The sequence below is a fragment of the Euprymna scolopes genome, chromosome 21 (genome assembly GCF_053919585.1).
Source record: "Euprymna scolopes isolate OS-2025 chromosome 21, ASM5391958v1, whole genome shotgun sequence".
Classification (NCBI taxonomy): Eukaryota; Metazoa; Mollusca; class Cephalopoda; order Sepiida; family Sepiolidae; genus Euprymna; species Euprymna scolopes.
In genome coordinates, this window is record NC_136502.1 from 109732537 (window position 1) to 109753066 (window position 20530).

General features: G+C 32.5%; 1 protein-coding gene across 6 annotated transcripts in view; it reads right to left on the bottom strand.

Annotated features, from left to right (window-relative positions):
• Window positions 1–20530, bottom strand: part of LOC145242983 (protocadherin-17-like) — a 155606-nt gene that overhangs the window by 61349 nt on the left and 73727 nt on the right. For all 6 annotated transcript variants that reach the window (XM_080106101.1, XM_080106098.1, XM_080106103.1 and 3 more), the window contains one exon: window positions 13978–16413. In XM_080106101.1, coding sequence (XP_079962227.1) covers window positions 13978–16353 — 2376 coding nt within the window. In that variant the 5' untranslated portion in view covers window positions 16354–16413. The remainder of the gene's footprint in view (window positions 1–13977; window positions 16414–20530) is intronic.

Here is a 20530-nt window from a genome sequence, read left to right on the forward strand (position 1 = left end):
GAAAACTAAAAACTATACAAAACAGTGTCTGAAACTCACCGAACATATGTTACCATGACATAGGCTGGCATAATGGATAGGTTTCTGACAGTATTTTGTATAGTTTTTTTAGTTTTAACTCACTTTCTCTAACTTAAAGTAATCAACAGTGTCCACCACCATTTGCAGCTTTCAAATACACCAATAAACACTGTTTTTAGAGCCGACTAAACGTTACATTAAATGAAAAGGGTTTATATTACTAAACACAGATACAAAGAAGTTGTCAAAAAATAAATATATAACAAATAAATGTTATCAAAGGCAAGAAAAGTAAGTGTTCTACCTAACTGGATAAGATTTTAGTGTTTTTATGTAATGTATAATCGGTTCAAAAACATTCAATGTTTATCGGTATATCTGAAAAATACAAATGGCGGTAGACTGTATCGAACATGTTAAGTTTGGGGAAATTTTGGGAAAATGAGTTTAAACTAAAAATACTGTTAGGAACTCATTCAATATATGTTACCATGATGTAGGCTGGCATATAATCGGTGGTTTTAAACTTTTGCTCGATACAGGTGACGACTTTTAAAAATCCCTTTTAGTGATTACCTGGTTTGAGGATATTTGTACAACTAAACGGCAAATCTGCTCAAAAAAATCCGGTATTATTTTACTTTAAGGCCCGTTTCACGTTCATATATAACGAAATATTTTATTGTAGATTTCGGTGTGCTAAAAACGAATCTGCAAACCGTTTACGTAGCAAAAAAAAAAGTTTTCATGACATTCATGAAATTACTTTTTCGAAAAGTGGGTGATCACTTTTCAATGTAAATTTAACTTAGAATGAGCACCCACTTTCTGGCCACCTGAGAGAGGGGCATTTTTCTGTTTCTTGGCTAAAAAGTTTTTTGTTTGATTTCTTTTGCATGGTAATAACCCCTGAACTCTGGGACTATTTTCCATTTAACAGCCGTAGCCTTCGTTTACGCTATGCGTAAGCATAAACCAAAGCTGTTTAGCCAATAAACATGGGAAAAAATCCCCCCTCTCTCAGGTGGCTAGAAAGTGGGTGCTCATTTTAAGTTAAATTTACATGGAAAAGTGATCGCCACTTTTTCGAAAAAGTAATTTCTTCATATCATAAAAACTATTTTTTGTGACGGAAACGGTTTGCAGATTCGTTTTTAGCACACCAAAATCTGCAAAAAAAATTTTGTTATTTACGAACGTGAGACGCACAGCACTTAATGGAAAATTATATCAAAAATCCAGGGGAAAATAGTTTTCAATAAAAACAGCAAATGAATTCGATAGAAAAAAAATGGATGCTATTTTTTTTTTCTTTCTGTGTGTTTCTTGGCTTAAAAGTCTTTTTGTTTGATTTCTTTTGCATGGTATTAACCCCTGAACTCTGGGACTATTTTCCATTTCACAGACGTAGCCTTTGTTTATGCTATGCGTGAGCATAAACGAAAACTGTTAAATATGCATTCGCGTACCAAATTGCCTTGTCAAAAAAACCTTTAAGCCAATAAACACGAAAATAAATGCCCCTTCCTCAGGTGGCCAGAAAGTGGGTGCTCATTTTAAGTTAAATTTAGATGGAAAAGTGATCACCCACTTTTCGGAAAAAAAAATTTCTTCAGATCATGAAAACTATTTTGATACTCCTTGGGCGTTGAGTTCAATGGCGACCCACAGAATTATTTAATGGTCGTTCCCTTAGTACCCCCCTAGTCAAGGTTAACGCATGCGCTAGCAGTGTCAGAAATTTCGTGAAAATAGCGAATAATTCCACCCCATCTTTCCAAGCTTATAACTCCTCGAAAAATGCAATTCAAGCCCTAATTTTTTTTTCAATTAAAGGAGCAAGGACCAAGGTTCCATTAAAAAAAAAAAAGAAAAAACAAATAACGTGGTTTAAAAAAAAGGTTTTAAACTTCAAACTTTACAGGTAAAATTCTAAAAGAACACTATGTTTTTTTTTATTAAATTTTAATATATTATGTATTGACCTTTTCTCTTCAATTTGTGAGTAAATTAATTATTTACTTTCGGGTTACTAAATTAAGTATTTACTTTTTAATAGACACTTAAAAATTGGGATGGGGGGGGGGTCGTGAATTTAAAAAAAAAAAACGTTTGTCTAAAATATTATATTCGATTTATTGGAAAGAACATAAAATTTCACATTGACCCTGAAAATATCGTAAAAATAGAATCAATAGAAAAATTTTGATAGATTTTTAAAATTGAAAAATTGAAAAATATTGAGTTTAAAAATTGAAAAATATTGAGTTCGGAAAATTCATTACTGTTTTAAAAAAAAAAATATTTCTATTACTTTTAAAACAACTGTAATAGTTCATTTTGGAAGTAAATTCCATAAAGAAAATAAATAACCCACTTTTAACAGAGAAATTCCGAGATTTTTATATTGTATTCGCAGTTTCGTGCTAGGGGTGTCAAAAATTCCTACAAAAATTCTGATACTGCTACGCATGCGCACGTAACATTTTTTATTTATTTACTTACGTGGTGGAGTTTCTATACTGATAGGTTTTTTGAAATTTTTTCACTGGATTATTATTGATTGAACACTAACCAGATTATGAAAAAAAATTGAAAAAAAAAAAAAAATAATCGTTTCAACATTTGAAAGGGATATTCACTTTTTAGTTACCACGTTCTGGTAAATCGGTCACTTTTTATTTATTTATTTATTTTTTTCTAAATACGGAAGTGTCTTCGGGAGATATAAAATGGTCGCATGTTGACGAAGCAATGTATCGGGAGGCGTACGGGATTAAAAATTATTGGTAAATTTTTAGATTAGGTCCACCTCCTCAATTTTCTTTTAAATGACGACTTGAAATGGTTTTCGACTATGCTGAATACGAAAATCGCATCGAAATTTTGCAGAAATAAGTAGTTATCAAGATATAAAAAGTTGTATTATGCATTGTAATCTTTGGCGGTCATGTTTTTTACGTGTGTGTATTTGTTTATGGCGCGTGTGCACGTAAAAAGATGGCCGCCGAGGAATACAATGCATAATACAACTATTTATTTCCGCAAAATTTCAATGCAATTTGCGTGTTCAGCATACTCGGAAACCTATAAATGTCGTAATTGAAAGGAAAATTGTGGAGGTGGACCTAATCTAAAAAAATACCAAATTATTAAACATTTCTCCAGCATGTTAGTGAAATTTATAATACTTTAAAAAAATTAAAAAGAAACAAAACAAAAGTTTTGAAAAAAAAAACTCACCTTTCACAAAAACAATTGAAAAAAAAAAACACAAACTGACTAAATAAGTAAAAAAAAAAAAAATAATAATTAAAAATCTCGAAACTTTATTTTCATGAAAACAATAAAAAAAAGTCCTGTTCTCTATATTTTTTTTCTTTGAGAAACAAATATATTTCTGACTTACAAATGCGGTAGAGACTCATTATTTTTACTTTCTATGGTTTTGATATACCGCGTTTTTATTGCTTACAAAATGGGTGACTGATTTATCAGAACGTTGTAACTAAAAAGTGAGCACCACTTTCAAACGTCGAAATAATGATTTCTTTTTTACATTTTTTTTTTTAATAATCTGTTTGATTAGTGTCCAATCAATAATAATCCAGTGAAAAAAAATTCCAAAAACCTATAAGTATAGAAATTAAGCATGGGAGTAATGTTTGTACAACAACGTCGCCTTTCGCACTTTTACAAACATTTTTTAAAAAAAGTAACTAAACCATTTATTGATAATTTGTCACGTGTACAAACATTTATTTATTTACGTAGGCTTAACTCCTTTCATGAATAAGAAAAGTTTTACTCTTTAAGAATAATAAAAGGAAAAAGTTACTGAACATTTATAAAAGGACTTCTTTTCATGAAGGCCAGAGGAATAGTTGGCCGAAAATTCGTGAAACAACAACAATAAATAAAAATGGTGCTAATGCAGAGAGCCGCGCTATTTTTTAAATCATATTTCCACGTTTAAATAAGGTTTTACGATATGTTTTTTTTTATTTATTCAATTGTAAGGTTAAAGTACAGAATAGGTACAAAACATCCTTACCTCCCCATGTTAAGAATGACTTTTTAAATAATAACATTATTTCAGCACGGATCACTCACTGCATGAGTAATCTTATTTAGAAAAAAAAAAAAAAACTCAAAAGCAAGCAACAAACTTTTTTTTTTTGGCCTTATATAATAAAGAAAAGATGTGTAAATTAAAAAAATTGGAAGATAAACAAATGAAATATGTTTTTTTTTGTTTTTTTTTTTACTTATCGAGTTAACAGAAAATGAAACCTTTCGTCAATTCGTGGCTGTGAAATGAATCGAACCGGAAGTTCAGTTTTATCAACAGAACAGATTCGCAGAAACGATAAATAAATATATTTATTTTATTTAATATTTTAATTTTAATTAGGTAAATTTATTTTAATAACATAAAAACATACCTCGACTCTAAAAATGGGTTGTCTGAAAATTTCAAATAAATTGGTAACGTATAAACATGGTTTTATTTCTTTAGAACGAACCAACTTTACATTTTTATATATATAGATAAATGACAAAAATTTATATTCCAAAATACATGATGTTGACAATTTTTATATTTTATTCTATATATTGGTCTGTATTCACATTGAGCTTCTTATATAAGGATTGATATATAATAAGAAAAATATATTTCTATACAAATATATATATATATATATATATATATATATATATATATATATATATATATATATATATATTATATCCCCCACCCGATGACCTGGTTGTCGATCCCAGGACGTAACAACTGTTCCAAAAATGTCTCCACACTACAAATCAGGTATATGTTCATCGAAAAATGCTTAAAAGTGTATTTAATGTGGGTAGAAAAACGGTGGGAGTAGATATTTGATTGTGATAGAAAAGCTGTTTAACATTAATGATTCAACCTGCTTCTTACCCCCTTAAAAAAAAACGGAAAAAAAAGAAACAAAAGGCGTACTAATACAAATTCTATAAAGACAATTGATCACGCTATTAACCACATCATTATTTCGTTATAAATCTACAAAAGCTCCCAGTTTTAACAGAAACGAATCAAAAACAAACTAAAAATAAAATAAAACAAACTGAACGGCGAAACTCCATTCATCCCTGATTAGTCGGATTTATAAATTAATTAATGGAGACTTATTGAATGGAGACGAATCGCACAAAATGTGGCCTTTTATAAACGATTTATGATGCATATTTATGCCGGTTCAATTACATCAATCATTATGGTGGACAGAGGTTAATTATTCATCTATTTTATTGTTTCGTTCTTTATCGACGCAGTAAAGTTCATCGGAAATTGCAAGAACTGTTTATGGAAGGGGGGGAGAGAGAGAGAGAGAGAGAGAGAGAGATCTCCAGTCATATTTTATATGGATCAAGGATCTCTTTTTTTTTATTATCGTTATTGAATCAACATTAATTACATCCCATATGTCATAACTATGTTTTGAAATACAATGGTGGGTTCAAATGTTGATCCAGCAATTGAACACGTAATGTCAAGAACAATAAAGAATCAGTAGGATTCCAACTGAAAAAAAAGTCCAAAAGAAAAACTTCAAATTAAAAAAACAAAACAAAAAAACAATTTAAAATTAATACAACTGACTTTAAAATAAAAACAGCTGAATTTCAAATTAAAACAAATGTACTTTGAATTAAACAAAATCAATTATCGATTAAACGAAATCAACTTTACATTAATTTGGAATTAAAACAAATGAACTTCAAATTAAATGAAAACAAGTGGACTTAAAATCAAAACGAGTGAATATTTAAATTTTTTTTTTTACTAAAGTGTCGTCATTTATCAAAGCCAAGATGACACTCAAGGATAAAGATTAATGAGTGTTAGGTAGAGGGTTAGACAACAACAAGATGATTGTTTGTACTGGAAGATGGACAGGTTTTAATTAAGAGGACGGCTCAACAAGACTTTTACGTTAAACTTGGAAACAATGATGTTATAGTCAGCTGGAAAACAAACCGACCGTATTGTTTTCCACCGACAAACAATTCTTGGAAAGAAACGTTAGTCGTATAATTTTTGTTTAAGCTCAAATGGAGAGTGCTTAAACAAAAATTCCATGAGTAACTGTTGACAGTTGTTGTCGCTAGACGAGGATTAGATTTGGACTTTAAATTAAAACAATCGAATCTCAAGTTAAAAGAATTGAATTTATAATTAAAACAATGGAACTTCAAATTAAAACGAATGAAGTATACTAATCCTTAGAACTAGTGAACGTGTCTGTCTGTCTGTCTGTGTGTGTGTGTGTCTGTCTGTGTACATTTCCCTACGCAATAACTCTGTCAATTTTTAGTCTATACACTCGAAATTTGAAATACCGGGTACTGAGATTTGGGAAAATCGATGTAACGGGTGTCAGCCAGAAATTTGGCTGTTAAGGGGTCAAATTTCAACGATTTGACCTTTAAGAACTCTACCAAACTCCTCCGACAATTTTGGGTCTAGACACTTGAAATTTTAGATATAGGTTCCTTGAACCTGGATCTAACTTAATAAAGTGATTTGAGCCCGAGACTATAAATTTTAAGGGGTCATAATAGGGGTCAAAGTTTTAAAAAATTAACCATTTTTTAATGTTTTTTTTTGCTTTTTTTGCACAGCATACACCTCCAAACACCCGAGCAACGCGGGGCACCCCTGCTAGTATATATATATATGTATATATATATGTAAGTGAACGTGTCTGTGTCTGTGTCTGTATAGATTTCCCTACGCAATAACTATGTCAATTTTAAGTCAAGAGGCTCGAAATTTGATATACAGGGTACTGAGATTTGGGAAAATCTTTGTGGTCGGTTTTCGGCCAGAAATTTGGCTGTTAAGGGGTCAATGTTCAACGATTTGACTTTTGAGAACTCTACCAAACTCCTCCGACAATTTTAGTTCTAAACACTTGAAACTTTATATATAGGTTCCTTGGACATGGATCTAACTTAATAACTTGATTTGAGTGCCAAACAATAAATGTTAAAGGATCATATTAGGGTGTCAAATTTTGAAAAATTGACCGCTTTCTTTTCTTTTTCTTTTTTTTTTTGCTCAACATACACCTCCAAACACCCGGGCATTGCCGGGCTGAAATGCTAGTATATATATATATATATATATATATATATATATATATATATATATATATATATATATATATATGTATGTATATATGCATGCTTAAAATCACTGTCAGTAATTTCACCCACTCTTTATCTGTGCCTAAATCAAAACGTAGATTCCATGAACAAAGCTTCTTTCTGAGAAGTGCACGCCTGTAGAATTCTCTTCCGTTTGCCTGTTTTCCACCTACAACTTGGATGTCTTCAAGTCTAACATAAATAAATTCCTTATTAATCGCCCCCTAAAGTAAGACACTTTATCAAATCTCCAATACCAACTATTACTACGATATTATCCCATTGGTTATCGTACACACAATAACCCTTATCCCTGAGTGGCTTCCGGGCCTTGATAAGTGGTGATTCCCCATGTAAAAAAAAATGTATATATATATATATATATATATATATATATATATATATATATATATATATATATATAAAGTAATAGCGTTCGTGTGTGTGTTTGTCGATGTGTACAACTCCCTATGATCAAAGAAATACAAAGTGTATATAGTGTGTGTACACCTCTCCTGGTCAAGAAATGTTCCTGCTTTCCTAACTGTACTGACATGCAAAAGTTCAAGTGCAACGTCAACCGACATCTTGCTGCCCAAATCCCTACATAGTGCCCCAGTATTTGCTGCCCCTTGGCAATATGCCTTGTTTGGAGTGAAAATGTAATAAAAAAATAGCGTATGTGTGTGTATTTGTCTGTGTGTACAACTCCCTGTGACCAAAGAAATATAAAGTGTCTATAGTGTGTGTACACCTCTCCTGGTCCAGAAATATTAATGCCCATTGTAGGATACCTCTGTCAAAGGAGACATTTATTTTTATGTGTAACTTCTACATATAGCATTCTTCACATCACATACACGTCGACTGAGTTATGGTTATTAACATATCACATTAAATTAAATCATTTTAAATGATTAGCTCGATTATATTACTTATTCGACATAATAGCATCGTTAATACTGTACTATTTAAAAATATGATTTAAAATGTAATTATTTAGTTTATTTTCATTTCAATTTATATTTTATTTAACTTAAATTTACTTAATATTATCATAAATCTGAAACCTTTTAATTTTCAAACCAGAAAACCAAGGGGAATAACTGTGATAGTTTAATTCTTTGAGCACGTTATTAAATATTTCCTATAGATTTGTTTTCATTTCGAAATAATCTTCTAAGCTGAATTATTATTTTTATTTTTAATTCACGGGTAATTTTTTTTCGCTTATTCTTAATTTTTAAGTAACCTTTTGGTACTCATGCAGAGAGTGAACTCAGAGTCCACCCGGCTTTCTCCAGAACATGACGCCAACAGCCGGAGTAAACCGAGCGTCGCTGAGGAAATTAAGCCGAGCGTCGCCGATGAAAGCATAACAAGAAAACCTACCTTAAATTTTAAATTTTATTAACTGTAAAGAAAAATTTATAATAATATTTTTTGTTTTGTTTTATTTTTGCTATATATTTTAAATAATTTTGGTCAATGTCAAGTTTCTTTCCAACTCCTTAAAAAACTTGAAAATTACGACATTTATAGGTTTTCGGTAATGCTGAAAACGAATATCACATTTAAATTTGGGGCATGATATGAAGACATTACTTTTTCAAAACGTGGGGCTTCACTGTCCTATATAAATTTAACGTAAAATGAGTACCCACTTTCTGTCCACCTAATAATTCCTTCATATCATAAAACAAATTTAACTGTGATTTTCGATTTTTAGCACCCCCGAAAACCGGCGCTGTTTTTTTTTTTTTTTTTATTTAACTAAGAGATTCGTTCATTTTTTTTTTATAAGTTAGGACGCTAATAATGCCGTCAGTAAGCTTACACGAGCGTTTTTTTTTAGGTGGGTATTCAATTATAGAACTTGTATAGTTTTTAACAGGTGCTTCTATAGTTGAATTAACCGTTTTTCCGTAAGTAAGCTGCCGACATTAAGCATTAAACCCTTAAAGCAGAATCGTTTAATATTTTACATAAATTCTGTTTACATTAGGGGGCTTCACAGTCCCCTAATGTAAACAGAATTTTTGTGAAATATTTAACTGCTGAAGCACCTGTTAACAACTATACAAATTGTATTATGAAAAAAACAAAAAAAAAAACAAAAGTATGTTTTTGTAAACTTACTGATTAACGTCCTAAATTATGAGATGAAAAAATGAACGAATCTTAGTAAAAAAACAAACAAAAATAAACAGCGCCGGTTTTCAGAGATGCTGAAAACAAATATCAGTTAAATTTGTTTTGATATGAAGAAATTACTAGGTGGCCAGAAGGTGGGTTCTTATTTTATGCTAAATTTATATAGGAAAGTGATCCCCCACTTTTTGAAAAAAATTTCTTCATATCATGGAAACTACTTATCTACCCAAAATTTAAATGTGATATTCGTTTTCAGCACCACCGAAAACCTATAGAAAGGTTTTTTGAGGAGTTGGAAAGAAACTTGACATTGACCGATTTTTTTTTGTTCGAGAAAAGGTTCAAAGGTAAGTCAAATAAACACTTTTTTTCGTAATTTTTTTTTTTTTTCAAGAAAAATTGAAAAAAAATAATCTTTGTTTTTTGGGGTGTTATTTTCATTTGTTTTTTTTCTCAAGGAAAAACCTGAAAACTAGAAAAATTGATACAAAATTGGGTGGGATAGATTTTTTTTTTTCATATTAAAACAGATATTGTTGTTGTTTTCTCAGACCGTTGTTTTATTAATAGTGTGTGTGCGTGAATCATATTCTGCATTCGCGCTGGAGGTCTTTCTGTGCTGCTCGTTCAAACGCCCACAATGGCAATTGTAGGCCTAGACTTGGCAAAAAAAAAAGGTACCAGTCTACATGATGTAAAGTTTCGGCGTGTAGTAGCCTGACACCTCCAGGCATAGTCATTGCTTACCTTTCCTTGTCCACATGTGTACAAGTTTTCATCCGTGCCAGTAATTTTTTTGTTGACAAAAGCCGAGGACTCCCGTTGGTGTTTCCAGCTGCTCACTTAAGGCTGTAAAATTCATGTTTTGGTTTTTTTTTTCTGACGTTAAAGTACGAAATGCTGCGCTTTTTTTTTCTTTTTTTTACTAACTTATTTTCTTTTCTTCCTCTTCCAAATTGTCGTCTGCTGCTTTGAATTTTCAACTCGCGCGAATGCGCGTCGCATTGAAAACCATCGCACTACATTGTCATTGGTTCAGCTTTATGTTTCGTCAGATGGCTTAATTTTCTCGGCGACGCTTGTTTTACTCTGGCTGTTGACGTCATGTTCCGGAGAAAGCCGGGCGTGTGCGGAGTTACGTCTAGATCACTCTCTGCATGAGTACCAACCTTTTTTTATTTGTTATTGTTGAGTTATCCGGGGTTTTTTTTTTCACTGTATTTAGTCATTTTACGCCGATATAATTCATCGTTCTGTTTACAATTGTTTATTTTTGATAAAAAAATTACAGCCATTGAACTATAAGTTGTTTGTTTGCCATACTTATAGGTAAATGTGCACTGAACAGATAGCATAATGCTTAAAGTTAAATTCAAATTTTGATGTATCTTTTAATTTAAACGCGAAAAAAAAATCAGGATGCTAAAAACATACACAGTAAAACAATACGTTGTAAAATGCTTTTATGGTTGTCAATGGGTTAATGTAGATTTATTTGTAAGAAAATTGCGTTAAAATAACTTAAACGTAAAATGGAAATGGACGATGTAAAAAAAAAAAAAATCCAGAAAGTATTAACAATTTTTTATTTGGATAATTTAAACGCGAAAACAAAACAATTGGAACGCTGAAAACGTACACAGTAAAACAATACATTGTCAATGGGTTAAAGTTGATTTATTTGTAAGAAAATTGCGACAGTATAGTTGTAATACAGAATAGTTGCAAAACATCCTCACCCTTCCCATGTTAAATAATAATTTCTAAATAATAACGTTAATATTTCAGTGCGCAGGTCAAATTCTGCAAAAGTAGCGATTTGTGTTTATTTTTTTACGCTGTTATGGGTTTATGTTTATGTACGCATATGCAACCGGAAGTCGTAAACAATACATTGTCAATGGGTTAAAGTTGATTTATTTGTAAGAAAATTGCGACAGTATAGTTGTAATACAGAATAGTTGCAAAACATCCCACCCTTCCCTTATTAAATAATAATTTCTAAATAATACCGGAAGTCGTAAACTGGATGTTGGGTTACAATACCCATTCCAAGGTCATTTGAGCTTTATAATTATATAAATTTAATATAAAATATATATTTTTTTACCATATATGGTATCACATACATCGCTATCGAATAATTACTACCATAAATCGGTATTTTTTTAGTTTACAGACCCCTCGGCATTCACCTTTGAATTGTCGACTTTTTTCAGGTTTTGGGGGACGCTGAGAACGAATATTGCATTTATTTCTTTCCCAAATGAGTAGTTATTCATATTTAAAGACATTCAGTGTCCAACATAATCACTACAGTTTGGCAAGCAAGATGGCCACCAGTGCATTTACTAAAAACACCAAAAAGAGCCAAACGAGCCAAAAAATGACCCCAGGCCTCCTTTCACTTTCTCATGATTGGACAAATCATTATTTTTATGATAAAAAAACGACATTTATTTTCGTTTTTTGACACAAACTTATTTTTTTCTTCTGACACTAAATCTGATAATCAAACCCGTCCCAAATTTACCGTTTGCATGGTATGAACTCTTGGACAGTGGGACTTTTTGAAGAAATGTTAGTTTCAATAAAGTGGGGGATCATTTTTCTATGATAATTTAACCTAATATGAACACCCACACGTTGAAACCCCCCCCATCCCAAAAAGACAACATTTTGTTTATATTGGGGGGAGGGGGAATGTCGACGGCGGCCGGGGGGATGTTGGGGCGTTGTTGTATATTTAAACATATTTTACGATGGGACAACGCCAGGTAGCCTGCTAGTATATATATAAAAGTGAACATGCGTGTGCGGAATGGTCTCTACCAAACTACTCTGCCAATTTTTGGTCTACAGATTTTAAAATTTATATTTAAGGGATTTGAACCTGTGGAACAAATTCGATTTGGTTTTTAACCTAAAAAATAGCTGCTAAGGGTTCAAAATGGAAAAAAATTGAAACTTGGCAAATGTAAGTTGACTTAATTTGTATCCTTCATACATGCGTTAATTTTTAAAGTTTTGACATCCATGTGTCCTTATAATATATGGAAACGACTACAGCTAGAAAGCTAAATGCTTTGGTTTCGAATCCAGCTGATGGCACCTGGTCATATTTTTTAAAAACTTTTTTTTAACTTTAAATTACTACTATATATTAGGTACAATATAATAATCAATACAGTATTGGCTCTATAATAAATATGTAATCTGAATGAATTAGAATGTCATAGTTAAGCGTATTTCATGATTAGACAATACTGGGGGGGGTCTGATAGTTAATAATAAAGTTACATTCTGTGACACAGAAATAATGTAACATGAAAAAAATGTTACATATTGTAACACACAAAAGAATGTAACATAGTGTAATATGCAACATAATGTTACATAGTGTAACACATAAAAATGTAACAGTGTAACATACAAAATAATGTTACATAGTATACCACACAAAAATGCTACATAGTGTAACCCGCAAAAAATGTTACATAGTGTAATATGCAAAGTATAGTTACATAGTGTAACATGCAAAATAATGTTACACAGTGCAACACACAAAATAATGTCACATAGTGTAACACACAAAATAATGTTTGATAGTGTAACACGCAAAATAATGTAACATAGTGTAACATACAAAATAATGTTACGTAGTGTAACATGCAAAATAATGTTACATAGTGTAGCACAAAAATAATATAACATAGTGTAACACGCAAAATAATGTTACACAGTGTAACATACCAAATAATGTTACGTAGTGTAACACGCAAAATAATGTTACATGGTGCAACTCAAAAATAATGTAACATAGTGTAACATGCAAAATAATTTTACATAGTGTAACATACAAAATAATGTTACGTAGTGTAACACATAAAATAATGTAACATAGTGCGACACAAGAATAATGTAACATAGTGTAACATGCAAAATAATTATATTCTTAGAAATTAATCTTCTTAAAACCACAACAACTCTTGAAACTAAAAAGAAACCTTTTCAATTTCTTTTGGAATATATTTAATTCTCGACATGTTTTATTTTTTATTTATTTACTAGCAGGCTGCTCGGTGTGGCCTACTAGTAAAATAAGTAATAAAGATTATATTTTAATTCATGCAGAAACTGAGACATGTGTATGCAAGTATTACGTTTTTTCTAAACAGTTCACTTCTAGTAAGTAAATATATATATACGTGCGTGTGTTTATGATTGTTAGTTATTAGATATTATTAATCCAATAACGCTATAGCATTTATAAGATAGTGCTCAATGACAAATAAAGCTGTATATTTATATGCAGTTTTATCCATAAAAACATTTTTGGCTACATATATGCACACATATTTTAGTTGCGATCTTATTGAAAGTCCAACTTCGTCAAGCCACAGTAAATATACTGATCTGGTCAGCATATGTTCAGTATATTTATATTTACTGTAGCCTGAAGAAGCTGGACTTTGAATAAACTCACAGCTGAAACATGTATGCACATATGTAGCAAAAACAATGTTTTTATAAATTAAAAATACTACTATGTATATTAATAGGTATTAATAAAAAGAAAAGAAAATGTGTTGCCCTTACCTGATAATCTCCATCTGCACATTTCTGTCCATTTCCGAGTTCTCCTCCGGGGTAAAGTCCTCTTCTGGATCTCTTTGTGTAACTTCCTGAAGATTCAGCATCTTGGCCAACAGGGACATCAGGCCAATAGGTTGACTGTTGCGAAGGACACGTGTAATTCCCATGTTCGGTGACACATTTGCAAGGAATGTTCACGCCATCTCGGTGCGAGGCATTTCTACGATCCTTGCATCGAATAATGCAAATCGACATGGCTGCCGTGATGGACACCGATACAGTCACGGCTACGAGGACAATGACGATCATTAAGACGAGATGTATTCGTTTCTCGCTTTTTGTGTGTTTCTCGTTCATTATCTTCAGCGTTTTGTTACTCACGCTCAGTTTTAAAATCATGTCGATGTTTGCAGAGAGAACGGGGGTGCCACTGTCCTTGACAACAAATTCGAGGTCATATGATCCAGCATCTTGCTGCGTGACCACACGGGTGAAAGATAACAAACCAGTGTAATGGTTGATGCGAAACAGTTGCTTGTCGTTGCCGCCTATTATTTCGTACTTGAGAAAGGCGTTTTCTCTGCTGTCGATGTCAGCCGCCTTCAAAACGGTAACATTTTGCGTGTGATGGGGGTAGTAGGTCATGTCCAGGCTAAATGGGTTAACGGTGGGGAAAGTGAAATACGGTGCATTATCATTTTCATCCCGGACATCAACGACAATATTAGCGGTATTGTTCAGCGAAGGGATCCCGTTGTCTTTAACGAAGACTTTGAATTCATAACTATTCTGAAATTCATGATCCAAAGACATCACTGTCGAAATCAGACCTTTATCTGTTATCTGAAACGGCAGGAAATGTTTGGTGTTCGGTAAAAGGGAATAACTGAGTTTACCGCCAGATCCAAGGTCCGGATCCGTGGCATTAACGAATCCGACCACAAAGTTAGGCTTTTGATTCTCAGAAAGCGAGAATTTAAATATTTCTTTTGAGAACTGCGGTTTTTCATCATTAACATCTAACACCTCAATAGAAAGTTTGCTCTCATTATATTGCGGCGGCGATCCCTTGTCCTGGCAACGGATAGTAATATCGTGATGGTCTTCCGTTTCTCTGTCTACAGGTTTATTAACAGTTATTTTGTATTCTTTTGCGCCCAGACTTTGTAACTGGAACTTGTCGTGATTTAGATAGCAAGTTACTTCCCCGTTTGGGCCAGTATCTTGGTCGGTGACCATCACGTATGCAATGAAACTACCGACGCTAACGTCCTCAGATATGGCAGCTGTGTTTTTCTTTGATGCTGAAAAGAAGTTTACGTCAATATTTGGGGCGTTGTTCTGTTGGTTTATCACAGTTACTAGGACCATTGCGATTGAACTTAATGGAGGATTCCCTCCGTCAGTTGCCTTCACAAACAGCTCGAAGGCCAAGTTCTGACCTTGAGGGAAACTTTTCAGCACAAAGATCTCCCCAGTATATTCATCTATTTTAAAATGAGATTTCGCAATATCTGATGTTCGAGCACTGAAGTGATAAGATATTTGTCCGTTTTTCCCTGCGTCAAGATCCCTCGCAGACAAGATGGCGACGGGAATGGGTTTTTCGTGTTCATATCGAAGGGAAACATTGTATATGTTATGCGAAAATACGGGTGTGTTGTCATTGATGTCTGTGACTGTGATAGGGATATCTAAAACACTTTGTTTCGAAGGGGAACCTCCATCTTTCGCAATCACTTGAATTAGGTACGAGTCTTTTACTTCCCTGTCCAGCATGTCCTTCAGTGTTATACTAAGATCCGAGGTGCCATCAACACTCTTTGAAATGGATAACGTAAACGGATCATCAACATTTTTTTTCAACTGATATGTTAACTGGGAATTCTGTGCACTGACATCTTTGTCGATAGCATTTGGTATTGACCGTTCCGCTCCCTTTGTGGATTCTTCGGAAAACTCAATCGAAACTTTCGTCTCTGGAAACTCTGGTTGGTGATCGTTGACGTCCTGGATATTCACTCGGATTTTTAAAACCTTCATGAAGACTTTTGCCCGTTGAACGGCGACTTTGATTATCTTGAAGCATTCCTTATTGTGCCGACAGAGCGATTCAGCATCCAGGATTTGGGTGGTGTAAATTTTTCCGGTCTTCTTAGCTACTCTAAACCAGGCTGAATTATCATTTGAATTCTGTCCAAGTAAGTTAAATTGTACCATGTTCCGTGCACCTTGTGGCATGCCATCCGTCACATGTGTGTCGGATGCAATGTCGCCCACATAAGTGCCTGGACTTTTCCCTTCTTTAACATAATAGGTAACGTCTACACACAGACACGTGTGCAGGACAAGCAATAAAAGACAACCACGTATCAGCATGATGACTCAGAATGATTTAGAGGGAATAAACAGAAAATCCATGCGATCCAATGATCAAATCTGAAAAAGAAATAAGACGTTTCATTATAGTTCAGATGTAGAATCATTTCTGTAAATTACTGGAAAAAAAAAGAAAAGGGAAACGTGACCGGATGGGTCATATATTGAGCTCGGTTAAATTGTTTTATTCAGAAAAAATGGAGTTTGCAAAGCCAGTTAAATATGAATTTTTTTTTTAAATCAGAAGTCTGCACCTGTCTACTTCATCTATCCTCTCTCGTTTTCTTCTGCAAATTACTAGGGGGGGGGATGGGTCATCCATTCAACTCGATTAAATTGTTTTATTCAAGAAAAATTTAGTTTGCAAAGCCAGTTAAATATGAAAAAGTTTTAAGAAATATGATATATGATTATGTATATATATATATATATATATATATATATATATATATATATATATATATATGTATATATATAAATATATAGATGTATATATATATATATGTATATATATATATGTATATGTGTACATATATGTTTATGTATATATATATATATGTATATATATATGATTTTCAGAATGTGAGAGAATGTATATAATAAAGTATATATATATGTATGTATATGTATGTGTGTGTGTATATATATATATATATATATATATATATATATATATATATATATATAAATTTGGTACAGTTCTCGTATAAGTGCTCAATAAGATGCATTTCCTGTGTTTAATCTGTTTTTTTTTCTTTTGTCATTTATATATATAAAAGTCTTGTGTGATTGTTGCTAGTTAGATGTCAATCCAATGAAACTTAAGTTTACAAGTGCTCAATAACGAATAGAACCGAATTATAATAATCATTTTCTAATTGAGAAAATAATTATTCCTGAAAAAAATACAATTTTTAAATGGTTTTATTTTCAGCTTTACAAGTTGGTGCCACTTTCCTTACGTCATCACACTATTTTCATATAAAGTTTTGTTTTTTATCACAAAAAGCAACACGTACTTCACCATACTGAAGTGTGTCACTCACACTAGGCTGGTTGAACTGGCTTCATCCAAAGGAGGAAGTTCATGAGAATATGAAATTCGCAAGCAATTCCCAGTCGCATATATATCCCTGCAACTCTAGTAGGAAGGTGTCGACATCTCCCTACATACAGCGCCTGGTATTCCCAAATCGGTTACCCATCTTTATGTATTTCAATTCATGTAGATTTAATATTTTTGTATTACAGAGCTAATTCTCTATTGAATATTACATATATAGTACTGATTTCAAAAGTTTAAAAAAAAAACTGACTTGGCTGCCATCAGCTAGATTCGAAACCAAAACATTTAGTGCTCCTGTCGCATTCTCTCATTTAGCATTCCAGCCGTGTTCGCTACCCTTTGAGCTTGCCCTGACAGACAGATAAGAAAGCTATAACATTAAACCACTTGAAGCTATGATTAGTTTATGCATGCAAAAACTGATATAAATATGTCGCCCAAGGAACTCTCTTCCGTTTGCCTGTTTCCCACCTGACTACAACTTGGATGTCTTCAAGTCCAACATAAACAAATTCCTGATGAACTTCCCCCTTAAGTAAGACACTTTATCAAATCTCCAATACTAACGATTACTACGATACTATCCCATTGATAACTGTACATGCAATAACCCTTATCCCCGAGTGGCTTCCAGGCCTTGATACGTGGTGACTACCGTGTAAAAAAAAAAAAAATTTCTGCAAGTTGAAATAAACATTTTGCATTTCAACTTGCCAACATATTTCTGTACGCGTTATTAATCCAAACAAAGATTTTACTCGTTAGAAACCATTCTTGTTGTATGATTACTATTTCCTGTTAATTTCAGTGTTATGTGACTGTAGTTTAAGAGTTTATCGGTTAAATATTTACAAACAGACATACATACATCTACTGTTTTATTTATATAGATAAATTATCGGTCCATACTAAACAATGGTATCGTTTATCTATTATTAATTTGGGGGGAAAAAAATAAATAAACATTGTATCTATTTTCTGCTTCCATATCTCAATAGACGCGGGCACCACCTGCCGGTGTGTTTGAAAGTTAGGATCTGGTTTTACGCACAATTACCGGTATTTTAATCAACTAATTTAAAAGAAGTTATTAAATTTTCACAGGGACAAGTAAACACAGCTACAAATTAATTGTTTAAAATTAAAAAGGAAAGGACATATTTAAAAAAAAAAAAAAAAAAAAGAAAAAAAAAGAAAGATTAAAAAACAAAAAAACAGTGATAATTTCGCAGATTAACAGCTTTCGTGAATCCTTTCCGTTTCAAGAATAAGATTCTTCTTTTAAGACAAGTATGTATTATGAATGATGAATACTGAACATTGGAATGAAGTTTTCTTCAAACAAACACATATTTTAATTTAGAGTAGGGGATCAGTTTCATTTGTATTTAACATAAAATGACCCTCCAATTTGAGGTCATTATAACTTTTGAAAGCAGTTAGTCAAATTTCAATTTTTTTACCACTAAGTCCGAATGGCCACGTCACAAAACTACAGGTAATCGCCTAAAAAAGTAGCCCCCACTCCCAAAAAAAGGAATGCTGCGAATTTACTTCTCATAGCAAAAAAAAAAAAAAAAAACAGAAACAAATAAAAAAAAGAATTTAGTTAACTGTCCAAAAAACATGAGAATGTTCCAGAAATAAAAGAATAATTTTACCTTAAATTTATGTATGAAACTGATTCCTCACTCTAAATTCTAAAATAAGATTATTTTTTTCTCTTCTTCCTTCCATCAAGTCTTTAAGTGTGTTCACACATAATTGCCTAAAACAGTAGAATCTATTTTTGCATGTGAAAAGTGAAGTGATTTAACGGAAGATGTTAATCCTACGATTATACTGAAATATATTTAAGAAAAAATAAAATAATAAAATAAAGTCGTCCCCAGTAAAATCATCTGAAGTTAATAAAAATTTTTTTTTTTTTTTTTATTACATTTTCACCCCAAACAAGGCACATTGCCATTTTGATGTAGGAGGCTACTATCAGGAACATAAGCTACAGGGGTACTATGTAGGGAGTTGGCCAGCAAGATGTCGGTTCACGTTACACTTGAACTTCTGCATGTCAGTACAGTTGGTGAAGCAGGAACCCGGAAGGGAATTCCAAAGTTTAGCGGTTCTGGGGAAGAAACTATTGGAGTAGAAGGCTCTTTTACATCTAGGGATCTCAACTGTTAAGGGGGTGGGATTTATCTGCTTGTTGGGTTTGTCGGGGTATTTATGTCAAGGGAGTACAAGTGCTAAGTTCGTCAGAGCAAGCACCATTAAAGTACTTGTAGAACAGGCAGAGAGATGCAACATTTTGTCGATGGGACAGAGGCTGAAGTTTAGATGACAGTTCAGGACCTATCAGATTGGTGACTCTCTTTTAAACCTTGTCTAGGAGCGAGAGACAAGTAGCAGAAGTACCAACCCAAATATGACAACAATACGCCATACATGGGCGAATGATGGCCTTATAGAGGTACAGGATACTTTCGGACATTAATAGCTTTCTAGCAAGGTAACTTTGCAGCAGTCCTGGCAATACTGTTAATGTAATTGTTCCAACTCATGTTTCCTGTGAACGTTAGGCAGGACATGACGGGATATGTTAATGTTGAAACGTTGCTTGATTTACATAGGCTCCTCATAATGTTTATGTAATTTTCTCTCATTCTCTCTCTCTCTTTATATATATATATATATATATATAATGCTCCTTATCTTGAGTTGAGCATATTGAGAAGTGATACACTATATGCCATTAGCTATTAAGCGATACTCTTTATATAAACAAATTGAGCTTAGGTATTTGGATGATGTCAAAACATTGTTAATTCACTACCTGCACAGCAGCTGCCGATTTAGCATAATTGTTCACACAGGCGGTTGTGTTTCGATCCTGGCTGCCTAACTAGTCGCACTGATAAGCTGTGATACAGCGAAACAATACTGTATGTGGATGACATATATATATATATATATATATATATATATATATATATATATATATATATATACGCGGAGTTAAAAGATAAAATCGATTTTTTTAAGAGCAGACTTATCAGGATAATGCAAAGCTCAACAAATAGAAGAAGCAAAAAAAAAAAACAACAATGTAAA